Raw genomic sequence first — 20,843 nt, 5'->3', positions numbered from 1 at the left:
CTCTTAGTTTGTGGTTCTCTTAGTTTCTCCCACATTTTTAACACTATTGACATCTCTACTCCTTAATCAAAGGAACTACATGCCATATATCCCCACCAATTTGATTTTGTCCTAAAGTTGATATAGTTCCTGCACCCAACACCAAACAGATACATGGTCCCAATCTATTTAGTCTATGTAAAATCTTATCCAAAATTATATAAAACTTTTTTTAGTGATGCTTCCATATAGTATCACTAAACTAAAATGATTATGATAGTTACAGGATGTTCTATATTTGGATTAAAACTGATCTGGGCAAGGAATAAATTAGCATCGATTTTTTAAGAATCTTTTTGAGGTACTAAAAAAAAGACTTCTGCCACAAGAAAGAGAAAAAAACTTTTTGGGCAGAAAGCTTCTTGTTTCTTGAGAGCAGAGATATTAAGATATCTAAAACTTGTTGTGTTCACATGAACAAAAATGTGAATAATTTTTGAATGATCTTAAACCTTAATGAAAATATATATATGCTTCATCTGTGTCAAAAACTATGTAACATATAATATGTGTGTATATATGTGTTTGTGGGTGTGGAATTTCATGTTAAAAATTTGTTAAAAAGTGCATCATTTCCTTTCAATTCTAAGGTAGTCAATGACTACACTTAAGCTCCTCTTCATTAAGGTTCTTTTGCTGAGATTGAATTTTACATTGTTTCTCTAAAGTAAAGCTATGCATTTTCCCATGTTGCACCAATGAAGAGTATATGCTCTAGGTGATATGAGTGAATGTGTATTTAAGGAAATCTATTTTATTAGCTTAGTTATTTTGCTTAAAATGCTTCTGCATTAATTATTTAGTAAAACTCACCTTCAAGGCAAAAGGAGTTTAAGTTTTAGAATGAAAAACATTTTGAAACTTACTGAAATTAGTTGGAAATGTTGGTTTCCTCAAAATGTTGTGAAGTAATCTTATGGGTAGTATTCTAAACAGGTGTGGTCCTCGCCTTTGATAAACTCAAAAGAACTTAAGAATCTCCTGAAAGTAGGATAAAAAGCAATATTTGCATGATGATGATAATGCTCCAAAAAAAAGTTAACAATTAAAATAAAGACTGTTTTCCCCAGGCTTCCCCCTTTCTTTAAGGTAGCTGAGTAAGTGCTTTGGTCCATAATTAACTTTATTTGGCCTTTTGCAAAAGCAATAGAATTTATTTAAAAATACTCATCAATGGGTATTTCTTGAAAATATTTTCAATAAAGATTTGAATATGATTTTACAAAATGAAAACTGATCCTTCTTTCTCCCTTTCTCTTTTGACTCTAAAGCCAAAGGCTACTATGATCTCGATGCTATAAATGAAGCCTCCTGGGCTAGTGTTCTGAACCAGCTGATTCCCTGTGATAACTGTGGGCGTGCCTTCCTGCCAGACAGACTAATTGTCCACCAAGGGTCCTGTAAAACTAAAAGAGTCAAGTAAAGCTTTTTCTCAACCAAAGTGCTACAGTATTTAATCCCATTTGAAAGTGAGGGAGGGAAGGGAGGCAAATGGGAGATAAAATAAGTGGGATAGCAGGTTTAGAGGCTGATATAAGAGGGAATTGGGAGTGCTAGAAGAGAGGCATGACTGTAGTTCATCAATGCATAGCCCCATTCACTAATGTTTATACCAAGTTACTGTGAATACTCTCTTTTTTTGCTCTTAACTGATTGCTTAGACTTCAGTGATAGTCCCTGGCATAGGGATATTTGGGGATATATTTTCCCACCTTGTCATTGAACATTACAAAGGCATTGTTATTCAGCAAAGTGCTGGCCTTAGTTTTCACAGGAATCATGGGAATCAATCAAAAGAAGATGAAAGACCCATCGTTGGTAAGTTTCTGGGAAAGACAGGAGTATAATTATTTAGAGAATAGAATTCTTTCCATCTTTCTTGCAATTTGACAATACTATTTATTTATATTTTCCTCTTATTTGTTCATAATTCTAAAATCAACTACATTGTTTAATTTTATTCATTGTAAAGTGGGAAAAAACTGTCAAATTGCAATTTCAAAAATGTTTGCCTTCAAAAAGAACAGACCTATTTTCTCCTTGAGGCTAAATTTAGTAATGGAATATAATCTCACCTTTTTTTTTAACATGATCTTCCATAAGGATCATCTTTCATATAGCATTTAAAAGTGACATCTTAAATGTCTTTTTTGAGTCTTTGACTCTGAATCTTTAAACTTTTCCTCATCTGAAAACTGTAGAAAACAAACTTATAAAATATCCTCTAAAAGATTGATATGAGAAAAGTACTTTATAATCCTTGTTGTACTATAAGGCAATGTTTTCAAATATGAGGATATACACTGGAGCTCACAGAGAGTCTCAGGTTTATCTAAAGTGGTTAAGAGTATATTCCCTTAGCACAAGCCAAAAATTGTCTCAAAACATTCTCTAACAAGATAACTTTGTCTGACTCTTAGTTTGATGCAGGGGCTAGATTGATACCTCAAAACTCTTCCAAGAATGGTGCAGAGTTTTGTAGTCCCTGTGGAAATGAGTAGTAACTCTCATGATAGGACTGTAGACATTGCCAGACAAGAATTATTCATAGTCCTTTCCTAGAAGATGAACACACTTACATAAAGTCTCAATATTTTGTGTATACATATGTATAGATTTGTGTGTGTATGTGTTGTTATTATTGCCAAATTTTTTCAGGCTTATCCAATTCTTTATGACCTCAATTGAGCTTCTCTTGGCAAAGATACTGGAGTGGTTTGCCCTTTCCTTCCTTTTCCAGCTCATTATAGAGATAAGGCATTACATGCTCAAGGGTCATTCAAGTAAGTGTCTGAGTTCAAATCTGAACTCAAGATGAGCTTTCATAATTACAAGCCCAGTGCTCTATCTGCTTAGCTTAAAGGAAGTAAAAAGAGCAGGAGATGACAGTATTTGTATATAAAAGGATCTTGTTAAGACTGCTGACTGTCATCCTTAGTGGTCTTCTTTTCCTAAATTTGTTTCTTCCCTTCTCTTCACCACTCCACAGTCTTTTCCTTGCAAGAGCAAGCTTTCATGTTTCTGGGTGTTAGGATGGAAAAATTTACTCTGATACCCAATCTGGATTAATGTGAAAAGATTTACATGCTGGTTGGTCATTATGACTACATTTCTCATAGTTTTCCCCTCAATCTGACATCCCTTCTCCTTAATCAAAGAAATTACATGTCATAAATCCCCACCACTTTGACTATGTTTGGATTAAAACTGATCTGGGCTAGGAGAAAGTTAGCACCCATTTTTTAATTTGTTTAAAAGTGTATCATTTGCTTCCAGTTCCAAGGTGGGCAATGACTATATATAAGCTCCTCCTTATAAGGCTCTTTTGCTGGACTGGAATCTTACATTGTTTCTTTAAAATAAAGCTATGTACATTTTTCCATGTTCCTCCAATTATGATAATATGATTTAGATGATATGTGTGAATGTGTATTTAAGGAAAATCTTCTATTTTAATAGCTTGGCTATTTTACTTGAAATATTTCCACATTAATTATGTAGTAAAACCCACTGTCAAGGTAAAAGAAACTAATGGTTTAGGATGAAAAACCTTTTTGAAACTTAATTGGAATTAGTTGGAAATGCTGATTTCCTCAAAATGCTTCTAAGTAATGTGAAGGGAGGAATCTAAAGAGGTATGGTCCTCTCCTTTGATAAGCTCATAAGAATCTTATTTGCATGATGATGATGATGTTCAAAAAATGTTAATATTTAAAACCAAGCATGTATATCCCAGTCGTTCCCTCTTTAAGTCAGCTGAGTAAGTGCTTTTGTCCACAGTTAGCTTTATTCAGTCTTTGAGACATTTTGCAAAAGCAATAGGATTTACTTAAAAAGACACACTCAATGGGTATTTCTTGAAAATATTTTTCATAAAGAGTTGAATATGATTCTTCAGAATGAAAACTGATCCTGTTTTCTCCCATCCCCTTCCTCTTTTGACTCTTCAGCCAAAGGCTACTACGATCTCAATGATATAAATGAAGCTGAAGGGGCCAGTGCTCAGAGCGAGTTAATTCCGTGTGATAACTGTGGGCGTACCTTCCTGCCAGACAAACTAATTGTCCACCAACGGTCCTGTAAATCCAAAACAGTCAAGTAAAGCTTTTTCCTCAACCAAAGTGCTACAGAATTTAATCCCATTTGAAAATGAGGGTGGGAACGGGAGGCAAATGGGATATAAAATTAGTGGGCTAGCAGGTTCAGAGGCTGAGGATATATGAGGGAATTGTAAGTGCTGGCGGAGAGGCATGACTGCAGTCCATCATTGCATACCCCATTCAATAATGTTTTTACCTAAGCTACTATGAATACCCTCTTTGATTGCTTAGACTTCAGTGATAGTCCCTAGCATAGGGATATTTGGGGATCCATTTCTCCATGTCATTAAACATTACAAAGACATTGTTATTCAGCAAAGTGCTGGCCTTAGTTTTCACAGGAAACATGGGAATCAGTCAAAAGAAGATGAAAGACCCATCATAGGTAAGCTATTGAGAAAGACAGGAATAGAATTTTTTCCATATTTCCTATAATGTGACAATACTATTCATATTTATCTCTAATTTGTTCATAATTCTAAAATCAACTATGTTGTTTAATCTTATTCACTGTAAAATGGAAAAAGCCTGTCAAATTGCAATTTCAAAAATGGTTTTCCTTCAAAAAGAACATATATATAATTTCTCCTGGAGGCTAAACTGAGGAATGAAATATATATATTGCCTTGTTCACATGACTTTTCTTAAGGATCATCTTTCATTTAGCATTTAAAAGTGGCATCTTAAATGTAAATTACCTCTGCCTCAGAACCTTTAAACTATTTCCTCATCTGAAAATTGTAGAAACAAACTTATACGATGTCCCCTAAAAGATTAATATGAGAAAAGTACTTTATAACCCTTGAAGGATTATAGAAATAGGAGTTACTAATTTTATTATGGTACATAAGGCAATGTCATGAAACATTGGAGCTCAAAGAGCCTCATGTTCATATAAAGTGGTTAAGAACACATTCCCTTAGTACAAGCCCAAAATTGTCTCAGATGCACTTCTCTAACAAGATGACTCTGTCTGACTCTTAGTTGTTGCAGAGGCTGGATTAATACCTCAAAATCCTTCCAAGAGTGGTGCAGTGTCCCTGTGGAGTTGAATATTAACTCTCATGATAGGATTTTAGACATTGCCAGACAAGAATTATTCATGGTCTGTTCCTTGAGGACAAACACATTTACATAAACTGACAATTATGTATGTGTGTGTGTATGTATATATGTGTGTATACATATGTATATTTGTGTCTGTGTGTATGTGTATTTTGTTACTGTTGCCGAATCTTTCCAATTCTTTATGACCCCATTTGGATTTGTCTTGGCAAAGATACTGGAGTGGTTTGCCCTTTTCTTTTCTAGTTCATTTTACAGAGGAGGAGCTCTAATTACATGCCCTAAGGTCACCCAAGTAAGTGTCTGAGGGCAGATTTGAACTCAAGATGAGCCTTCCTAATTCCAGACCCAGTGCTCTATCCACCACACTGCCTAGCTGCCCAGGTGTGTGTATAAAAGGAATAAAAAGATCAGAAGATGACACATTTGAATAAAAGGAGCCTGTTTAGACTGCTGACCACTATCACACTTAACTGTCTTCTTTTCCTAAACTTGTTTCTTCCCTTCTCTTCACCCCTCTACAATCCTTTCTCTGCATGAGCAAATCTTTCAGGTTTCTGAATGTTAGGATGGAAAATTTACTCTGAAACCCTGATTGGATTACTGTGAAATGATTTTCATGCTGGTTGGACAAGAAGGTCATTTTGACTGCATATCTCTTAGTTTGCATTTCTTTTAGTTTTCCCCCCCCCTCAACCTGTGTCCTCCCATTTTTATCACTGTTGACATCACTTCTCCCTAATCAAAGAAACAATTTGCCATAAATCTCCACCACATCTTTTTAACATTGATGTAGTTCCCTCATCCAACCCCAACCAGAAACATGCTCCCAATCTGTTAGGTCTATGCAAAATCTTTTCCAAAATTATGTAAAACCTTTTCAGTGGTATTTCCATATAGTATCACTGAGCAAAAGTGATTCTGAAAGTTACAGGATGTTTTATGTTTAGGTAAAACTGATCTGGGTTAGGAGAAAGTTAGACCACAATTTTTTCAAGAGTCTTTTCAAGGTACTAAAAAACAAGACTTCTGTCATAAGAAAGAAAAAGAAAACTTGTTGGGCAGAATGTTTATTGTTTATTGGAAACAGATATTAAGATTTCGAAAGCTTGCTGTGTTTACATGAACACAGATATGAATAATTTTTGAATGATCTGAATCTTTAATGAAAAGATAAATGCTCCATCTGTGGCAGAAACTAAATAACATAAAACTTGTGTGTATAAATGTGTGTATGTGTGCGAAATTTGATGTTAAAAATGTTTTTTTAAGTGCATCACTTGCTTTCAGTTCTGGTAGTCAATGACTACATTTAAGTTCCTCTTCTTATGGTCCTTTTGCTGGACTGGAATCTTACATTGTTTCTCTCAAATAAAGCTATGTGCAATTTTCCATGTTCCACCAATGAAGATTATATGATCTAGATGATATGTGAATGTGTATTTAAGGAAAATCATCTATTTTAGTAGCTTAGCTATTTTGCTTGAAATGTTTCCACAGTAATCATTCAGGAAAACTCAACCTTCAAAGTAAAAGGAGCTAAGGTTTTAGGATGAAAAAATGTCTTTTGAAAAGTACAGGAATTAGTTGGAAATGTTGCTTACTTCAAAATGTTTCTAAGTAATTTAATGGGGAGGAATCTAAGGAGGTGTGGTCTTCTTTGATAAACTCATAAGAGTTTTATTTGCATCATGATGATGCTTTAAAAAAATGTTAATATTTAAAACCAAGAATGTTTTACCCAGTCTTTCCCCCTTTCTTTAAGTTAGCTGATTAAGTGCTTTGGTCCACAGTTAGCTTTACTCATCCCTTGGGACATTTTGCAAAAGCAGTAGAATTTGCTTAAAAAGCCTCAATCAATGGGTTCTTGAAAATATTTTCCATAAAGAGTTGAATATGATTCTCCAGAATGAAAATTGATCCTGTTTTCTCCCCTCCCCGGTCCCCTTTTTGACTCTTCAGCCAAAGGCTACTATGATCTCGATGCTATAAATGAAGCCGCCTGGGCAAGTGGTCAGAGCGAGTTAATTCCGTGTGATAACTGTGGGCGTACCTTCCTGCCAGACAGACTAATTGTCCACCAACGGTCCTGTAAATTCAAAACAGTCAAGTAAAGCTTTTTTCTCAACCAAAGTGCTACAGAATTTAATCCCATTTGAAAATGAGGGTGGAAGGGGAGGCAAGTGGGATATAAAATTAGTGGAATAGCAGGTTCAGAGGCTAATGATATAAGAAAGAATTGGGAGTGCTAGAAGAGAGGCATGACTGAAGTTCATCGATGCATAGCCCCATTCCTGAATGTTTTTGCCCAAAGCTACCTTGAATACCCTCTTTTTTGCTCTTAATTGATTGCTTAGATTTAAGTGATAGTCCATGGCATAGGGATATTTGGGGATATATTTCTCCATGTTGTTATTGAGCATTACAAAGGCATTGTTGTTCAGCAACATATTGACCTTAGTTTTTGCAGGAAACATGGAAATCAATCAAAAGAAGATGAAAGAGCCATCATAGGTAAGCTACTGGAAAATTCAGGAGTAGAATTATATAGAAAGTATAATTTTTTCAATCTGTCCTATAATTTGACAATGCTATTCATATTTTCTCTTATTTGTTCAAAATTCTAAATTTAACTTTTTTTTTAATGCTGGACACTGCAAAATGGGAAAAAATTGTTAAATTGCAATTTCAAAAGTGTTTGCCTTCAGAAAGAACAGACATATTTTCTCCTTGTGGCTAAATTGAGGAACCTTCCTTAAGGAAGTGGCATCTAAAATGAAAATCACCTTTGGTAAAGAACCTTTAACCTATTTCCTCATTTGAAAACTGTAGAAAATAAAACTTATACAATGTCCTCTATAAGATTAATATGAGAAAAGTACTTTATAGCCCTTAAAATATTGTACAAATAGGAGTTACTACTTTTATTATGGAACCATAAGGCAATGTCTTCAAACATGAGGCTATACCTTATTTTTTAAAGATTTTATTTATTTTGAGTTTTACAATTTTTCCCCCTAATCTTACTTCCCTCCCCTCACCCCCACAGAAGGCTATTTGTCAGTCTTTACATTGTTTCTATGGTATACACTGATCCAAATTGTGATGACTCCAACAGTTGTTTCTCTGGATACAGATGGTATTCTTCAATGCAGACAGCCCCAAATTGTCCCTGATTGTTGCACTGATGGAATGAGCGAGTCCATCAAGGTTGATCATCGCCCCCATGTTGCTGTTAGGGTGTACAGTGTTTTTCTGGTTCTGCTCAATGAGGATGTACCTTAGAGCTCACAGAGAGCATTACATGGTTCCCAGTCAGATAGATGATCCCAATCTGTTAAATCTATACAAAATCTTTTCCAAAATGATGTAAAACCTAAAGTGGTTAACAGCACATTCCCTAAGTAGGAGCCCAAATTTGTCTCAGAATATTTCTCTAACAACCTCACTTTGACTCAGCTTGATACTTGGGATGGTTTAATATCTCAAAGCCCTTCCAGGGATGGTGCAGAGAATTTTGCAGTCCCTGTGGAGTTGAGTATAAACTTTCATGATAGGACTGTAGACATTGCTAGACAAGAATTACTCATGATCCATTTCTAGAGGAGGAACACATTTAAGTAAACTGACAACTACGTCACAAGGTCATATAGTAAGTGTCTAAGGGCAGATTTAAATTCAAGATGAGCCTTCCTAATGTCAAACCCAGTACTCTATCTACCACATTGCCTAACTGCCCAGGTGTGTGTATAAAAGGATGTAAAAGGAACAGAAGATGACAGCATTTGAGTAAGAGGAGCCTGATTAGTCTGCTGACCACTGTCATACTCAGCATTCTTTTCCTAAATTTGTTCCTTCCTTTCTCTTCACCAATTCTTTGCTCTGTATGAGGAAAACTTTCATGTATCTGGGAGTTGGGATGGAAATAATTTATCCTGAATCTTAGGCTGGATCATTGTGAAATGATTTTCATGCTGATTGGATAGGAAGGCCATTGTGACGGCATTTCTCTTAGTTTCCCCCTCAAATCTGTGCTCCCCCATTTTTATCACTGTTGACATCTCTTCTCCTTAATCAAAGAAACTTCATCCCATAAATCCCCACCACTTTGACTTTGTCTTAAAGTTGATGTGTTCCCTCCACCTAACCCCAACCAGACACATGGTTCCAATCTGTTGTCTATGCAAAATCTTTTGCAAAATTATGTAAAACATTTTCAGTGATGCTTCCATCTAGTATCACTAAACAAAACTGATAATGCTGGTTATAGGATATTTTATGTTTAGAATAAAACTATTCTGGGAAAATACCCATTTTTTTCAAGTCTTTTCAAGGCACTAAGACTTCCGCCATTAAAGAAAAAAAACAAAATTAGGCAGAAAGTTACTTGTTTGTTGGGAGCAGAGATATTAAGATATCTAAAGTTTACTGTGTTCACATGAACACAGACAGATAAGGATAATTTGTAAAAGATCTGAAACTTTAATGAAAAGATATATGCTGCATCTGAGGTAGAAACTATGTAACTTAAACATATCTGTATAAATGTATGTGTATGTGCGTCAAATTTCATGTTAAAAAGTTGTTTAAAAGTGCGTCTTTTACTTCCAGTTCCAAGGTTGTCAATTATTACATTTAAGCTCTTCTTTATAAGGTGCTTTTGCTAAGGTGGAATCTTACATTGTTTCCTCTAAAATAAAGCTATGTGCACTTTTCCATGTTCCAATAATGAAGATTATGTTATCTAGATGATATAAGTGAATGTTTATTTAAGGAATCTTCTGTTTTAGTGACTTGACTATTTTCCTTGAAATGCTTCCACATTCATTATTTAGTACAACCCAACTTCAAGGTAAAAAGAGTTAAAGTTTTAGGATGAAAAACCTTTTTGAAACACACTGGAATTAGTTGGAAAAGTTGATTTCCTCAAAATTCTGTGAAGAATATAATTGGGAGTAATCTAAGGGTGGTCCTTTCCTCTGATAAACTCGCTAGGGCTTAATTATCTCCTGAAAATAAAACAAAAAAAACACCCCAATATTTTTATGATGTTGATCCTCCAAAAAAATGGTTAATAATTAAAACCAAGAATGTATAGCCCAGTCTTTCTCCCTTTCTTTAAGGTAGCTGAGTTAAGTTTTTGGTCCATAGTTTACTTAACCTTTGGGACATTTTGCAAAAGCAATAGGATTTCCTTAAAAAGAAAATATTTTCCATAATGAGTTGAATATGATTCTCCAGAATGAAAACTTGATCCTGTTTTCTCCCCTCCCCACTTCTTCTTTTTGACTCTTCAGCCAAAGGCTACTATGATCTCGATGCTATAAATGAATCCGCCTGGGCTAGTGCTCAGAGCCAGCTGACTCCCTGTGATAACTGTGGGCGTACCTTCCTGCCAGAGAGCCTAATTGTCCACCAACGGTCCTGTAAATCCAAAAGAATCAAGTAAAGCTTTTTCCTCAATCAAAGTGCTACAGAATTTAATCCCATTTAATAGTGAGGGTGGGAAGGGGAGGCAAATGGGAGATAAAATAAGTGAGATAGCAAGTTCAGAGGCTGATGATAGAAGAAAGAATTGGGAGTGCTAGAGGAGGGGGGGGCAGGGCATGACTGAAGTCCATCAATGCATAGCCCTATTCATTAATGGTTTTACCCAAGCTATCCTGAATACCCTCTTTTTTTGCCCTCAATTGATTACTTAGACTTCAGTGATAGTCCTTGACATAGGGAAATTTGGGGACATATTTTCCCCATGTTGTCATTGAACATTACAAAGGTGTTGTTATTCAGCAAATTGCTGGCCTTAGTTTTCACAGGAAACATAGGAATCTATCAAAATCAGATGAAAGAGCCATCATAGGTAAGCTACTGGGTAAGAAGGAGTAGAATTATATAGAAAATAGAATTTTTTTCATCTTTCCTTAAATGTGACAATACTATTTATTCATGTTTTTCTTTTATTTGTTCATAATTCTAATATCAAATAAATTTTTTAATCTTGGACACTGTAAATAGGGGAAAAAATTGTCAAATTGAAAATTCAAAAATGTTTGCTTTCAAAAAGAACAGACATATTTTCTCCTTGAGCCTAAATTGAGGAATATAATAACTATCACCTTGCTTACATGACCTTGCTTAAGGATCACCTTTCATATAGCATTTAAAAGTGGCATCTAAAATATAAATCACCTTTGACTCAGAACCTTTTTACCTATTTCCTCATCTGAAAATGGTAGAAAACAAAATTCATGCAATGTTTCCTATAAGCTTAATATGAGAAAAGTACTTTATAACCCTTGAAATATTATAGAAATACTATACTACTTTTATTATGGTACCATAAGGCAATGTCTTAAAAAATGAGGATATACATTGGAACTCACAAGGAGCTTCATGTGTATCTAAAGTGGTTAAGAGTACATTCCCTTAACACAACCCCAAAATTGTCTTAGAACACTTCTCTAACAAGATCACTCTGACTCTGAGTTTGATACAGGGACTGGACTAATACCTCATATCCCTTCCAGGAATGGTGCAGAGAGTTTTGTAGTCACGGAGTTGAGTACAAACTCTCATGATTTGACTGTAGACACTGCCAGACAAGAATTATTCATGATCTGTTCCTAGAGGACATACACATTTACATAAACTGACAAATACATTCATGTGTATATACATATATATTGTGTTTGTTTTGTTATTGTTGCTAAGTCTTTTCAGTCATATCCAATTCTTTTTTACCTCATTTGAGGTTTTCTTGACAAAGACACTGGAGTGGTTTGCCCTTTTCTTTTCCAGCTCATTTTACAGATGAGGAACTGAAACAACAGGGTTAAATTACATGACCAAGGTCACACAGTAGGGTCTGAGGGCAGATTTGAACTCAAGATGAGTTTTCCTAATGCCAAACCTAGTGCTCTATCCACGCACTGCCTAGCTGCCCATATATGGGTATAAAAGGAAGTAAAACGAGCAGATAATGATAGCATCTGTGTTCAAAAGAGCCTATTTAGCCTGATGACCACTGTCACACTTAGATTTTTTTTTCAAGGCAATGGGGTTAAGTGGCTTGCCCAAGGCCACACAGCTAGGTAATTATTAAGTGTCTGAGGTCGGATTTAAACCCAGGTACTCCTGACTCCAAGGCCGGTGCTCTATTCACTGCACCACCTAGCCACCCCCACTGTCACACTTAGTAGTCTACTTTTCCTAAAGTTGTTTCTTTCCTTCTCTTTACCACTCTACAATCCTTTCTCTGTATGAGAAAAATTTTCATGTATCTGGGAGTTGGGATGGAAATAATTTATCCTGAATCCCAGGCTAGATCACTGTGAAATGATTTTCATGCTGGTTGGACAGGAAGGTCATTGTGACTGCATTTCTCTTATTTTCCCCCTCAATCTGTGCTTCCCCATTTTTATCACTGTTGACAACCTTTCTCCTTAATCAAAAGAAACTATTTGCCATAAATCCCAAACACTTTGACTTAGTCTTTAAGTTGATGTAGTCCCCTCACCCAAACCCAACCAGACACATGGTCCCAATCTGTTAAGTCTATACAAAATCTTTTCCAAAATTAAGTAAAACATTTTCAGTGATGCTTCCACCTAGTATCACTGAACAAAACTGATAATGATGGTTACCTTATTTTTTATGTTTTGGATTAAAACTGATCCAGGCAAGGAGAGAAAGCTAGCCCTCATTCTTTTTAGAATCTTTTGTAAAAGCAAAACTTCAGTCATAAGGCAGAAAAAAAATTTGTTGGGCAGAAATTTTCTTGTTTATTGGTAACAGAGACATTAAGATATCTAAAGCTTGCTGTGTTCACATGAACATGGATATGAATAATTTTTGAATTATCTGAAACCTTAATGAAAAGATATATGCTGCATTTGAGGCAGAAACTATGTAACAAATAACATATGTGTATATACACATATATGCACACTTATATGTATATAAATGTGCATATATGTATATATGTGTTGTGAATTTTTATGTTAAAATTTATTTGAAAGTGGATCATTTGCTTCCAATTCCAAGGTAGTAAATTATTAGATTTAAACTTCACTTTTTAAGGACCTTTTGCTAAAGTGCAATCTTTTTCTGTTTCTCTAAAAGCTATGTGCTTTATTTTAGGACAGAATAAGAAATTTTAAAAAATAGCTACTTTGTCCTGTTTCTTATTAGTGAATCTAAGTAGAATGGTTGGCTTCATTCTCCTGGTTTGTTTCAATTATATGATCTAGATGATATGTGTGAATATATATTTAAGGAAATCTTCTATTTTAATAGCTTATCTATTTTGCTTCAAATGCTTCCATAATAATTATTTAGTAAAACCCACTTTCAAGGTAAAAGGAGCTAAGGTTTTAGGATGAAAACCAGTTTGAAACATACTGGAATTGGAAATGGTTTACTCAAAATGCTGTGAAGTAATATAATGGAAGTCATCTAAATAGATGTGACCCTCTTCTTTGATAAGCTCATAAGAGCTTAAGAATATCCTGAAAGTAGGACAAAAAGCAGTATTTGCATGATGATGGTGCTCCAAAAAAGATTAATAATTAAAACCAAAAATCCCAGGCTTTCCCCCCTTTCTTTAAGTCAGCTAAATAAGTGCTTTGGTCCACAGTTAGCTTTACTCAATCCTTGGGACATTTTGCAAAAGCAATAGGATTTGCTTAAAAAGACTCAATCAAGAGTATTTCCTGAAAATATTTTCCATAAAATGTTGAATATGATTCTCCTCAATGAAAACTGATCTTGTTTTCTCCCGTTCCCCCCTCCCCTTTTTAACTCTTCAGCCAAAGGCTACTATGATCTCGAGGATACAAATGAAGCCACCTGGGCAAGTGTCTATAGCCAGTTAATTCCATGTGATAACTGTGGGCGTACCTTCCTGCCAGAGAGCCTAATTGTCCACCAATGGTACTGTAAACCTAAAAGATTCAAGTAAAGCTTTTTCCTCAACCAAAGTGCTACAGAATTTAATTCCATTTGAAAGTGCAAGTGGGAAAGAGATACAAATGGCCGATAAAAAAATGTGATAGCAGATTCAGAGGCTGATGATATGAGGGAATTGGAAGTACTAGAGAAGAGAGGTAGCTGAAGCCCATCAATGCATAGCCCCATTCACTAATATTTTTACCCAAGCTACCTTGAATACCCTCTTTTTTGCTCTTTAGACTTCAGTGATAGTCCCTGGCATAGGGATATTTGGGGATAAATTTCCCCAAGTTGTCATTGAACATTGAAAAGGCATTGTTATTCTGCAAAGTGCTGACCTTAGTTTCCACAGGAAATATGGGAATTGATCCCTGTCATTTCCTCCATTGACTTTTTCATGAACAAGACTTTACCTCATGAGTGAAGGTCATTATTCAGATGAAAAGAGTTGTGTGGGCAGTCGTGTGGTTCCCATGCTTCTAGTGGCTATTTCTCAGTTCCCCTGAAACTTGGATCCCCTTCCTTTCCTAACCTCTCTGTTTTCCTGAATTATTTTGCTAATTTCCCCCCTTTAGATCCAAAAACAAATGTTAATTGAACAGAAGAGGTATTCAGATGGGGTTGTGAATTCAACATTGTGACCAAGTTTCACTCAGTTCCCATCCAATAGTCATCAGGGAAGAACACTTATGGCTTCTTCCACCAAGGAAAGTCACAAAGAAATCATAGAATAAATACCTCCCTCAAGGTTTAGGAGCTTATCCAATACCTCTGTGTCAGAACAGGGTGGAGATTACCCCCTTCTTTCTAACCAAAATCAGTCTCATGAGAGTTCCCAATTCCCTCATCATGGTTTATAAGTATTTCATTATCGAGATCCAATGGCCCTTCCAAGAAATTGTATCCCTCCCCACCCATAGTTCATACACATTGTAGATTTCAAAATTATCTTAACTCCTGAAGTCACATGTGCATGTACATACACACACACTCACACAAATACAAACTCTCTCTCTCTCTCTCTCACACACACACACACACACACACACACACACACACACACACACAAACACAGAGGTAGAGTTATCTTGGGAAGGGTCCAGATCCTGCCAGGAGTCTAGCACAGGAAACCCTGCTCCCCCAGGCAGCTCCACTTCTCTCCAGTTCCAGGCTTTTTTCCCTGTGCCTTTGTTCATTGTATGTCTCCCTTCCAGGGCCACCCTAGATCAGCTGATGTCCAACAGGCTCCACATCCATGATCTTCCATAGTATATGCAATTCCAAAGTAGAGACAGCTGTAGCTGTCCTGCCAATCTCACCCACATTTCTTCTTTCTATGATGAAGCAAACCAGGAGAATGAAGCCAACCATTCTACTTAGATTTACTAATAAGAAACAGGACAAAGTAACTATTTTTTAAAATTTCTTACTCTACCCTAGCACGAGACCTCCCTTCCAGAAAGAATGGTTAGAGAGCTATAGACCTGAGGTTCAATACTTGCCTCTGACATCTAGTCAGACCTATTGGATCCTTGGGAAGTCAACCTTTCATGGATTTAGGCAACTCTTGGAAGTGTGTAAGTTGCAGAGACCCTATTGACCTGCATTGATAGAATAATTTTCTGAATCTGAGAGTTTCTGAGAGCATGGAAATCATAGCTTTAATCCCTATCATTGCTATACCTTAGCTTTGGAGTCTTAATGGGGTTTTTTTTTGGGGGGGGGAGCTATCATGGAACTCTACTGACAGTCTGGGACCTAGCTTAAGAAGTGTAAGGTTATCATTTGTACTTTGGGGAAGAGGGAGAAGTAGTAGGTAGCTTTGATTTGCATTCATCACTTGTGTGCTGAAAGCACAGCAGCAATAGAATTTGAGAAAAATGTTAAAAGTATCTATGATATTTAGTAATTATATCAAATAGGGATTCTAACATTCAAATCTTTTTTTGCAAGGAAATGGGGTTAAGTGGCTTGCCCAAAGCCACACTACTAGGTAATTATTAAATGTCTGAGGTCAGATTTGAACTCAGGTACTCCTGACTCCAGGGACGACTGTGCCACCTAGCCGCCCCACTAACATTCAAATCTTGACTATGCCATTTAATATATAAATTGTATAAGACACATCACTTAATTCTGGACCTCAGTTACCTCACCTGTAAAATGAGGGAACTTAGAAGCTCTGTGAGTGAATGTGTTCCCTGCATCTGCACTAATTAGTTGTGACCTTGAGCAAATCACTTTATCTCTCTGGGCCTCTCTTTCCTCATTTGTAAAATGAGGTTAAAGGATTAGATGATGTCTAAAATTCCTCATACCTCTGGTGAATTGACTGTATGAGTTGTTGGCCATTTTTAAAGATTCACTCAGAATGAAATGAATGTACATAGGACTAGACTATGTTGTCTGATATTTCAAAGGTTTATGCTGCATCCTGCTGGGGCAAAGAAGCCAAAAGCAGCAACAAAAAACATCTGTTTTGGCTCAGCCCTTTTACGGCACTTGATATAATGGAAAGAATCTAAGGCACTTTATTTCCAACATATATTCAAACACAATTCTTGATTCCAAAGTATGAGAGTTCTTTAAACAGCTGAAAGGGTTGAGTTTTATATGGATCTTTACAGAAGGAAAACTCTCAGCCTGGCTAAGTTAATGCCTGTAATGGCACTTTCCAGCCTGGCATTTTTTGCCTTGCCAGTGGTTTTAAGGAAGGGAGTCTCAAAGTATATTATGTATTGAAATCTGGAACCAAGCAACCAATTGTAATGATATCAATGTACAATTGTTGGCAGGGTTTCAAAATAATACAACAACATTTTACTAAGAGAAAACAATTTGCCTGCACCTTGTCCCAATTAATTATGGGGGAAAGAGGGGGAGGAAGGAAAGGAAGAGAGAGAGAATGGGAGAGAGAAGAAGGAGTGAGGAGAGAGACAGACAGGAGAGGAGAGAAAGAGAAAAAAAGAGGGGTCTCATCTGAATGAAAGAATTTCTCACACAGTAGATGGTAACTCCTGGAATTATGAATTCAAATCAGATCATCTGAGAGAAGCATAGTTCAGAAGAGAAAGCGAGGCTATTGACCTTGCATAGCTCTACCTCATTTTAATCCAATCCACTTGCAAGTCATGCTAGCACTTTCCTGATGTCATGCTCCTCTTCAAGAATGAGAACAAACAACAGTTTTAAAGATTACTTCCTATTAATGATACAAACCAGACAGAGCTTAAATACTTGAGCCTTTTGAAATTAGCCAAGCTAAACTGGAACTGAGTTTATTATCATGATTGTTATTTCATTTGTTTGGGGGTACTCCTGGTGATGAGATAGCTGTAGAGTCACCAAGGAACACTGAGAGGTTAAGGGATTTGTCCTTGATCATGTAACCACTATGTAACAGAGGTGCACTCAAACCCAGATCCTTCTGACTCCAACCCACACTCTAGTCACTGTGCCTTGCTACCTCCCAATAGTATTTTTGACATCTGAAAAAAAGCCATGACCCAGTTACCATTATTAATTTGTGCTGAACAAACTTTAATTTCCATCTTTAGTCTACATAGCTGTTGAGTTGGGACAAACTTCAGGATTTCTCTCATAATATCAACTTGAATCATCAACATTATTATCATGGCAGGATAGAATGTCCTCACAGACAAGGAATGATGGGGATTGAATGGAGTCAGTTCTGTGTTAGCTTCTTAGTGCTAAGGGAGAAGGCGACTACTTTCTCCTTGGGAAGAAATCATTCACCCTCTGGTTTTACATGTATTTTTGTTAGAAATGGGTCATGTGAGATCATCTGGCAACTTGGTAAAAGCCACAGGAACCTCAGACTTGCAAATGGATATAAGCTGGCTCTGGAATGGAGGGAGTTGAATGTGAGTGAAAAAAAATGAAAGTTAATGCAAATACAAAACCTTAGAACTTTAGAAGTTACTGGGTCGGGGTGGGAGATTGGAGGATAGGAGACAGCTCCTATCTCAGAAGTATAGTCTCAGGAATATCTCAGGCCTGAGACCCTCTCGGGATAGGATCTTAGTCCATAGGATGCTTTCTGGGCAGAAGAAAGAAGAAAGAGCCCTAGGGGCTCTGGGAATGAAATCAGACCTTGATGTCTCTAAGCTTGACTCATTCTGGTGTGGAACCACTTAATGCCCTTTCATTCACCCTGATTATTTTTTTTTCCTTTGGACCCATAGCCAGTCAAGGGAATGGAGAGAAATTTAACCTTTTCTTTCACCTGCTCTCAAGGGTGCATTCTTTCCTTTGGCAACTATTCACTTTCCCTTATCACAATGACTCATTGCCCAGATCATATAAATGGCTTTACCTGTTTCTGCTGGCACAGTCCATTCCTTGTGAGTACTGTAGAATTAATTGAAAAATGGTTTCCTGCATTTGGAAAAACGAACAAAAAACTCTACTGGAGTGCTCATAGATTTGTAGCATTAGAGCTAGGAGAGAGAACCCATCCATTTTATAGATGAGAATATTGAGACCCAGAGACGTGATAATACTTTCCCCAAATCAAACAGTAAATAATAGCAGAACTGGAACTAGAAACAGATTTCTTACTCAATTCAGTGTTCATACATGATGCTTTAATTATTGAAATTATTCAAGGCAGGGAGCGATCTAGGAAGTGGTAGAGGGAAATGAAGCTAGAGCACCAAGGAAAACTTTAGACTGGTGTCAGAATACCTTCCTTCCCATCCTGCCTCTATAACTGAAGGGTCATATAAGATCCCTTTCATTTCAATTTCTGTGCTAGGATCTTAGGCAAGACATTTTAGGTCTTAGGATCATCAGTAAATGATGGCATAGGATTAAATTATCTAACAAACTTACTCAATTCTGACATTTGATATTATTGTATGTAAAATAATGTGTACCCTAGAATATAATCATGTTAAACTCCCATTTTAAAATTCCATTGAAATTCAAGTTAACAAGTTTATAAACTTTTAAGCCCTTATAATTTTCCAGGCATTATGATAAGCACTAAGAAGACAAATATAAGTGCAAAGAGTTCTTGCCTGCAAGAAATTTATATTTTAATGGGAGAAGACATATTTGTGTTTATGTATTTTTTAAATGGGGAGCTGAAAAGATAGGCATGGGGGAGAGAAAGTACTCATATTGGGGCATGGTAGAGAAAGTCTAAAGACTCAGGAGTGGAATCTGGAAAGGAATGAAGGTTTGACTGACCTGGACATTTTAAAGGTGAGAAGTTCAGGGGTGAAGTGAACTTCAGAAATGAAGAGTCTGTAGTGGCAAAGTAGAGCAAAATGTAGAGAGTCAGAGTCCAGAGAGAAAAGAAAGTAATTTGAATAAATTAAAGGTGCCTAGGGTTTAAAGCTAAACCCTAAGAAATTATCTTGCCCAATCCCATCATTTTTTCTTTTTTACAGATAAGGAAACAAGTTCAGAGATTGAATTGTTCCCAGAATCAGAGGTTGTAAATGATAGAGTTGAAATCTATTCCCAGGTCTTAATAAATATTCATTTCAGGTTCACAAAGAAGGGAGAGACAGGAGACAATCCTTGGACTTTCCCATATTCTCTTAATTACATATGATAGCATCAGTCACAAAACAATAACAATAATGACAACATTATTTATGGAATTCTTAAATTCAAGTGAACAAGATCATGAGCAAACAGAAGATATGTTAAAACATACTTAAACAAGTTACAATAGGTATAATTCCCCAATGTGCTAGATGGATCAGTTCATATAGAAGTTATTAAAAATACTATGTGCTGAATAGATTCTATAGTCAGCTGAAATCACTGACTATTAAAAACCCTTTAAAAAGGTTTTTATACAAATGGTTTTCAAATGCAGGTGAACCATATGAGAAAAACTCAGTGTTCAGTTCTAGAAGGAAAAAGTACAGCCACTACTTCAGACAGCTTGGGTTATAAAACATCTAAGATCACAGATTTTCAAACAGGAAAGATTCTTCAAGATCACCCAGCTGAACACCCCCATTTTATAAATTAGGACAGAGAACCAAAACTACTTAATTGTCACAAAGCTATTAAGTATTATAACAGAGACAGTACTCAAACCCAGATCCTCTGATTCCATATTCATCTATTGTGCTAGGATGTATCAAAAGGCACCAAGACACTAAATAATGTTTTTATTCAAGCAAAAAATAACCACAATCTTGAACATGTATACATAGAAGAACATAGTAGAACAGACAAGCTTTGGAGGACTCAACTTTCTGGAGAAAAGCTTTATTTTAAAAAAAAGTTAAACCCTATAGGACTGAATCTGTCACATGCTTCTATTTTTTTTTCCAAAATAAAATGGATTAATGCAATTAGACTACTTGGTGATTTTCTTTTAGAACAAATGATCCCCTTCTTCTTCCAATCCTTGTTCTGTTACAACTGAGAGTCCTTGTTGACATTCCTTTTATGGAGTTGCTGTAAGGATGTAATTATTTAATCTGGAATGTTAGGTGGCTTCATTGATTAAAGAATTCTACAAATAAATTATTATTTTCCCTATTTGAGCCAATTTGTCCTTATACCTATAAATGTACTGTACAAAGCTCAAAACTCTTGTGAAGGTGATTTGAAAGTCAGATACAGGTATGTAGAGATGAGAGGGCAATATACCAGGCAATAAATACTCATTGGATAAAACACAGTAAATGTTGAATTTTA

The 20,843-nt window shown here is 36.0% G+C and overlaps 1 protein-coding gene across 4 annotated transcripts in view; it reads left to right on the top strand.

Moving 5' to 3' along the window:
- LOC141498341 (zinc finger protein 474-like) overlaps nucleotides 1-14,182 on the top strand; it is a 99,043-nt gene extending 84,861 nt beyond the window's left edge. For 2 of the 4 annotated variants that reach the window (XM_074201427.1, XM_074201428.1), the window contains 9 exons: nucleotides 1,311-1,458; nucleotides 1,805-1,857; nucleotides 3,990-4,137; nucleotides 4,472-4,524; nucleotides 7,167-7,314; nucleotides 7,666-7,718; nucleotides 10,502-10,649; nucleotides 11,012-11,064; nucleotides 14,012-14,182. In XM_074201427.1, the coding sequence (XP_074057528.1) occupies nucleotides 1,311-1,458; nucleotides 1,805-1,857; nucleotides 3,990-4,137; nucleotides 4,472-4,524; nucleotides 7,167-7,314; nucleotides 7,666-7,718; nucleotides 10,502-10,649; nucleotides 11,012-11,064; nucleotides 14,012-14,163 (956 nt within the window). In that variant the 3' untranslated portion in view covers nucleotides 14,164-14,182. Of the gene's footprint in view, nucleotides 1-1,310; nucleotides 1,489-1,804; nucleotides 1,858-3,989; nucleotides 4,138-4,471; nucleotides 4,525-7,166; nucleotides 7,315-7,665; nucleotides 7,719-10,501; nucleotides 10,650-11,011; nucleotides 11,065-14,011 lie in introns of those variants that run through there. The other 2 variants (XM_074201429.1, XM_074201430.1) reach the window with 2 other exon arrangements.
- The last annotated feature ends 6,661 nt before the right edge of the window (nucleotides 14,183-20,843 follow it).

The sequence above is a fragment of the Macrotis lagotis genome, chromosome X (assembly GCF_037893015.1).
Source record: "Macrotis lagotis isolate mMagLag1 chromosome X, bilby.v1.9.chrom.fasta, whole genome shotgun sequence".
Lineage (NCBI taxonomy): Eukaryota > Metazoa > Chordata > Mammalia > Peramelemorphia > Peramelidae > Macrotis > Macrotis lagotis.
The sequence above is the reverse complement of the archived record's forward strand: the minus strand, read 5'-3'. Positions and strand labels throughout refer to the sequence as shown.